This window comes from Cuculus canorus, chromosome 10 (assembly GCF_017976375.1).
Source record: "Cuculus canorus isolate bCucCan1 chromosome 10, bCucCan1.pri, whole genome shotgun sequence".
Classification (NCBI taxonomy): Eukaryota; Metazoa; Chordata; class Aves; order Cuculiformes; family Cuculidae; genus Cuculus; species Cuculus canorus.
The window spans coordinates 1917763-1923799 of NC_071410.1; the positions used below are offsets into that span (position 1 = coordinate 1917763).

Below are 6037 nucleotides of genomic sequence, written 5' to 3' on the forward strand. Positions count from 1 at the left end.
TTTGTCCCAAGCCCCACACCTGAAATATCTCAGTGGGTACCATTGAGTGTCTTGTCCTTTCCTTTCCTTTTTTCCCACCAGGGATGTAGCCCTTGCTCACACAATGCCTTGGCAGGAGTTTGATATTGTCCCTTTCTTTAAGTCTTCCAATTTGCTCTCCTGTGGATGAACATTGCTCAGTGCTGGTCAAGCCAAGTCATTTTGTGCAAGGTCTGGCTTATTCCCCAAACTTGGGTGCAAAAATACCAAAAATACTGATACACGTGATGATACTGCTGATACACGCAGTGCTTCCCTCTACACTGGTAAGACGGAACAACACATCCATGAAGACCCACTAGAAGGCAGTGTTGGAGAAAACTCCACAGAAACTTCTCCTTCAGAAAGCTGCAGGTCAACAAACCAAACAGATGGATTTTCTAAGATGGGAACCTTGTAAAAAACATCAATTACTTCATCCTAATTTATGTTGAGTGCAAGAAGATGCATGGAGATCACAGAATCATAGACAAGTTTGGGATGGAAGGGACCTCAAAACCCATTCGGTCCCACCCGCTGCCACAGGCAGGGACACCTCCCACTGGATCAGGGGCTCCAAGCCCCATCCAACCTGGCCTGGAACACCTCCAGGGATGGGGCAGCCACAACTTCCCTGGCAACATCTCACCACCCTCAGTGTGAAGAATTTCTTCCTAACATCTAAGCTACATGTTCCCCCTTCCAATTTAAATCCATCCCCTCTTCTCCTGTCATTACAAACCCTTCTAAAAAGCCCCTCCCCAGCTTTCTTGTAGGCCCTCTTCAGGTCAAGATCAAGCTTCACCCCTGCCAGGGATATCCAATAGTACTATTTTAACACTGAAAACCACAAATTATTGTGTGCCTGTTAGCAAGACATGGTTTAAAAATATCTGAAATTGAGATGTGACCTGCTCTGTGCTGCCCACGCAGATCAGGCTGCTGGGACACCAAGGGCAGCTCGTTGGAGTAAGCACCGAAGTGGTTCTGGAATGAGCCAATAAGAAACAAAGACGGAGTATCCAACCTGTTGCTGGAAAGGCGAGAAGTGGCTGCCCTCGATTTCTTGGCAGTGATCCCTGTTCCTGCAGAAAGGTTTGCAAGCCAGATCTCCACGTTCAAAGACAGGCAGCAGCAGATATTTGATGAGCTGTGTGAATAGAGGTGTTGATTCACTGGAAAACACAGGAAAAACTGGGGGAAAACAAATCAAGGCAATTTAAACAGCTGACACATTTTTAGTAGTGGTGAATGAAATGCAAAACGTGTTTGGAAGCATCGCAATAAGTCGGTAGCCCACACAGAAGAATGAATTTCTGATTTAACATTAAGTACACTCAAAATAAAAATATCATGTGTGATTTGGTTCACAAAGCCTTTCCAAAAAAAAAACAAAAAACCCCACTTATTAGGAAATTTCTGGAAATGGAAATATCAGGTGATGGATTTCAATGGTAATGGGATGAGGAAAATGAAAATAGGATTCATCGAATCTCTCATCTTGAATTAAAATAGATAAATGTGATAAATATTTTGGATTAAGAATGTATCCTTGCTCTCGTGCCAGGCTGTGTTATTCAAGGGCAACTGGAGTACAGCCAAATGGAATTACAGTCCTAAACACCGATGCAACTTTCCCCTCCACTTTTGCCAGTAAGCCTCTGCGTCCCAAGGTTTGGGCAAGGAGATGCAGCAAACTGAGCAGAACTCCAAGAACTTCCTTCCTAGTTGACATTCGGGAGGCTTTTAAAAAGCTGTCTTTACAAGAAATTGTTCTGTTCAAGGGTATTTGTTGTGACAGGTAAAATCAGCAGTGTTGAAGGGATAAAAATTCAGCTTTTGAATTGGAATGCACGAATCCTCCCGGGGTCTCTGGGCAGGAACAACAGACCATTCAGCTCTAATAACCTACCTCACCTTAAAAAAAGAGTTCTCTAGGAGGATTAAATTGTTCTGGAATCATTTGCTTGTCTAAATGTCAGGAAAAGATTTTATACTCTTCAAAAAAATAATTGTCAGTGACATTTCTTCAACAGCAAGACTTTGCAAGTGAAAACCAGCGTGTGCTGCCCGCACAGTTATAAAGGCTTTGTGCTTTTAAGCCAGATTCTTTTCCTGCATTTTACTAAAATTATTCTCATTCTGAGTGTGTCGTTACAGAACAGAGCTAAGGGGTTTGGGTAGCCTGATTTTAACTTAACATGTTTGGCTTTCTCTTAATTTTTCCCCTTGAGTGTGAACTTCCTAAATGTATGATGCTCATCTGGGAAATAATTAAAACAGCCCTCTCGTGTACATTCTTCGAATCATGAAAGCGTGTCCTCCCCCTCAGCTTCATCAGCTCCAGGAATATTCATAACACAGACATGCTCCAAAAGAAGACCCAGCCTTTACTCAGAAGAGAAAGAAAACTTCCCCAGCCCGGTGCCCACATCATGATATTGTTAATTACTTGCTATACAGTAATCAGTCTCCATCTATTTAATGAAAGGCAACCAAGCATCATAAAAATAGAGAGATGAATAAACTCGTCAAGACCCATAAACCGCTGGAGCCATCAGTAGAAAGTTCTGAGCTGAGGGGCAAATTTTCTCTTCTTCTTCTACTTCTTTAACTCTTCACTTGTCCTCTTAACATAAATCTGGGCCATTTTCTTATTAATCCTGATGCTCTCCTATATGTGTGAGGTTCCCACGGGCTGCTGCTGCAAAGGAGCCAGCGCTCGGGGACCATCACCTCTGCGCCGGGTGGGAGGAGGCTGTGCTCCCTGAACCCCCTGGGAATACACCTTGGCCAAAAGCACTGACCACACCACTGGTTTTTCCCCTGTGCTTTAGAGATAATCATTTACGGAGCGGCTCAACCAGTTCTGCAGGGCTGCTGGCGCTGGGTGCTGCCTGCTGACCCGAGCCAGGGCTCAGCAGTGCTCCTCCCGAGGCTGACGGGAGGTTGTTTGTACGCGGTGATGCTGCTGTAGCGTACAGCGTGGTTAAATGCAGGATGCGCTGCATTTGGATTCACCACCTCTCCTACCTCACTGCGCTTTAGCCCCTTCCCTGCATGTCCTGGGAGTCTGTCAGTAGGCTTCCCTGCTTCCCAGGAGGCCGCTTTCGCATCTGCACGTCGAACATAGTTTTTACTATAAGAGGCGGACGGTGTTTGCCATGGCTGCATGAGATGGGAGAGGCTGGGTGGGAGCAGGAGCCGCTGCGGCACCGCGCTGTAACACAGCAAGCGTGAATAAAGCTCGTCCTTCTGCTTGCTGCCTTTGTTTGATTTCCACTTTGGGAAACTTCCTCTGGGGTTGTTAAGACAAGCAGGAGAGAAATGAACTGAGAGAAGGCAGCTTATCTGTTAAGCTTTGCTGACAAAATCGTTACTCCCATCTTCATCCCATCAAACACCGCTCGGGATGCTGAGCCCAAACTCAGTGCTGAGGGAATGCCATAGTTAAGGTTGTATTTGCTCCCTTTGTATGCTTGCATTTTCGTATCACCTTTAATTACATGTTTACATCTAGTTTAGCAAGGAACACAGTCTCTGGCCTCCTTCAGTGCCCGTCCAACCATCCTCACTTCACAAGCAGCTCCACAAGCATCATTCCCTTCACTTCCCCACTGCACAGTCATTCCTGACACTGGCAGTCACTCATCAGCCTGAAATTAAGTTTTCTAGATTCATAAGAATCTAACCCAAGAAACGCACCAAGAAGTCATTCCATTTCTGCTCTTGAGCTAACTGCTGCGAAGAAATAACTCATCCATCCACACCCCAGAGGTCATGGGAAATTGTTTTATTAAGGTTCAGCTAGAAGATAAAAGTAATCCAAAGGGTGGCTGAGTGAATTGGGACCCGACCCCAGGAACTGCGAGGACACAAAGGGACCTTCTATGAAGGGTTCCTGAGAAACTCAACCCGGTTCTGCCGCCTTGTCTTGAATTGGAGTGGCTTTGGGAAATCCAGACGATATTGTGGGGACCAGAGGAAACGGTCCCACTGAGTTCCCAGCACACGGGTGATAGTGTCTGGTTTAGGAATGTGCAGGGTGAAGGAAGAGCCCATCTCCTGCAATCTGCCCCCATACTACATCAACTGTATAAATTCTCCTGGTGTCACAACGGGGGGTGGCCAAGTGGGACACCTGACTGCCCATCCCAAGCCTGATCACCTGTTTACAAACAAACATCGATGAAAATGACACATTAATGCACATAAAAAACACTCAGGAAATAGAAATTGGAGAAAGTGGGGAGAATAAAGAGTTGGATGTGGTGGAGGCTCCTTCATGCAGCTCCATGGTGGCGCTGAGCCATTGGCTCCCCTTGCACATAACAACAAATATACCAAACACTTCAACAGGCCCCTTTTTTCCCTCTCCTTTAAATAAATAATAATAATGGAACATTAAAGTTTTTAAGTTGGGTTTCATAGTATTAAAGTGGTTTTCCTCGCTGAGTGCTGCAGAGCTCTGGGGGCCAGTCCCGCAGCCCGGCCATGGTCTCCGTGCTGGTACACACGGTGTGCATGGTCCCCGTGCTACCCGCAAGGCGTCTGCGCTCCTTGTGCCATCATACAAGGCTGGTGTGGTCCTTATGATGCCAGGCAAGGTGTCCATGGCCCCAACCATTGCACATGGTTGGCGTGGTCCCCGTGTGGAGCAAGGTGTGCACGGTCCTTGCACCATCATACAAGGCTTGTGTGGTCCCCACGATGCTGAGCAAGGCATGCGTGGTCTGCACCACCCTGCAAGAAGTACAGGACAGCAGCAGCCTCCCGTGACATCATTTCTTGCAGAGACACCGATGGGAATCCGTGAGAGCTCCCGGTGCAGCTCCGGCTCATCGGATGGTCCCGCTGAGGCAGGACAGGCAGGTGCAGCAGGCGCAGAGGCTGAGCACAGCCGTCAGCAGGGCCGAGAGCCGTGATGGCCGCTGGTACGTGAAGGCTTTCTTTACCTCACCGCCACTCTGGGCGACGTAGTCCAGGGTGCGCAGGACGTAGTGCTCCACGCTGTCGGTGGCCCCGTGCTGCTCGGCCAGCAGCCCCTCCAGCTGCAGGAAGAGCCCGTGCAGCTCCGCCATCTGCGTTTCCAGGTCAAGGAGTTGCCGCTGGCGCATCTGGGCCAAGGCCAGGTGCTGCTTGGCCTTGAGCACCTCCAGGTCCCAACCCACGATGCGGGGCACCTCGGGGCTCTCGGCCAACCGGTCCAAGTCCTCAGCCCCCAGGTCAATGCCTGCCAGCTCCGCCTGCCTCTCCATCTGCTCCTTCAGCCTCTGTCGGTAGCAGCTCTCCCGGGCGTAGTGGCGGGCGAGGACGGTGCCGTAGCGCCGCAGCAGCAGCCACAGCTGGGTCTGGCGGATGCGGGGTCCCGCTTGCCCCATCCCCAGCTCCGGCGCTGCCCGCAGAGCGCCCAGCTGGGGCTGCAGGGCCATGGCCTCGTGGGCAAAGGCGGCTCTGGCAGCGCCAAGCTCCTGCTTCTCCTGGGAGATGCTCTCCTCAGAAGTGCAGCACAGCACCCTCTCCTGCATCCTGTCGATGCTCTCGGAGAGCTGCTCAAGCCCGTCCAGCGCCTGCCAGAGCTCAGCCGCCTCCCGCAGCGCCCGGCTGACAGAGCTGCCGTCGTCCTCTCCGAACGCTGGGTTGTCGAAGCACAAGGCATCCTCGTGCGGGTCCCCCTCGGCCGCCACTCGCTGCTGCAGCTCTGCCAGCCGGTCCCTCATGCTCCTCGCCGGCTGCCAGAACCATCTGTGGGACAGGCAGCACATCAGCCCGGGAGGGGAGGTGCGAGGCCAGAGCTCCCTGCGTCAGCGGGGGCTGTTAAAACCTTCCCTCCTGGTGCCTGAGCAAATATTGATGGAGGCGGGCAGGCTCCTGCGTCAGCCGCAGCCTGACCACACCGACCGCCGCGCCGGCAAAGGGGGTTCGCCAGGAGGGAGGAAGGCGGCGGCGGCTGGGACGGCTGCCAGTGCCCACGTCACTGGAGAGGTGCTCCTGGCTCAGCAACTGATCCTTCAGGTTC

The 6037-nt window shown here is 50.8% G+C and overlaps 1 protein-coding gene across 1 annotated transcript; it reads right to left on the reverse strand.

The window, feature by feature from the left end:
- Positions 1–3808: 3808 nt before the first annotated feature.
- On the reverse strand, positions 3809–6037 carry LOC104054319 (syntaxin-1B-like). Its single transcript, XM_054075711.1, has one exon. The coding sequence runs from the start codon at positions 5781–5783 to the stop codon at positions 4857–4859; it is 927 nt and encodes a 308-aa protein (XP_053931686.1). The 5' UTR covers positions 5784–6037; the 3' UTR covers positions 3809–4856.

Coding starts and splice junctions, on each gene's coding strand:
- LOC104054319 (XM_054075711.1), bottom strand. CDS start 5,783: ATGTGCTGCCTGTCCCACAGATGGTTCTGGCAGCCGGCGAGGAGCATG.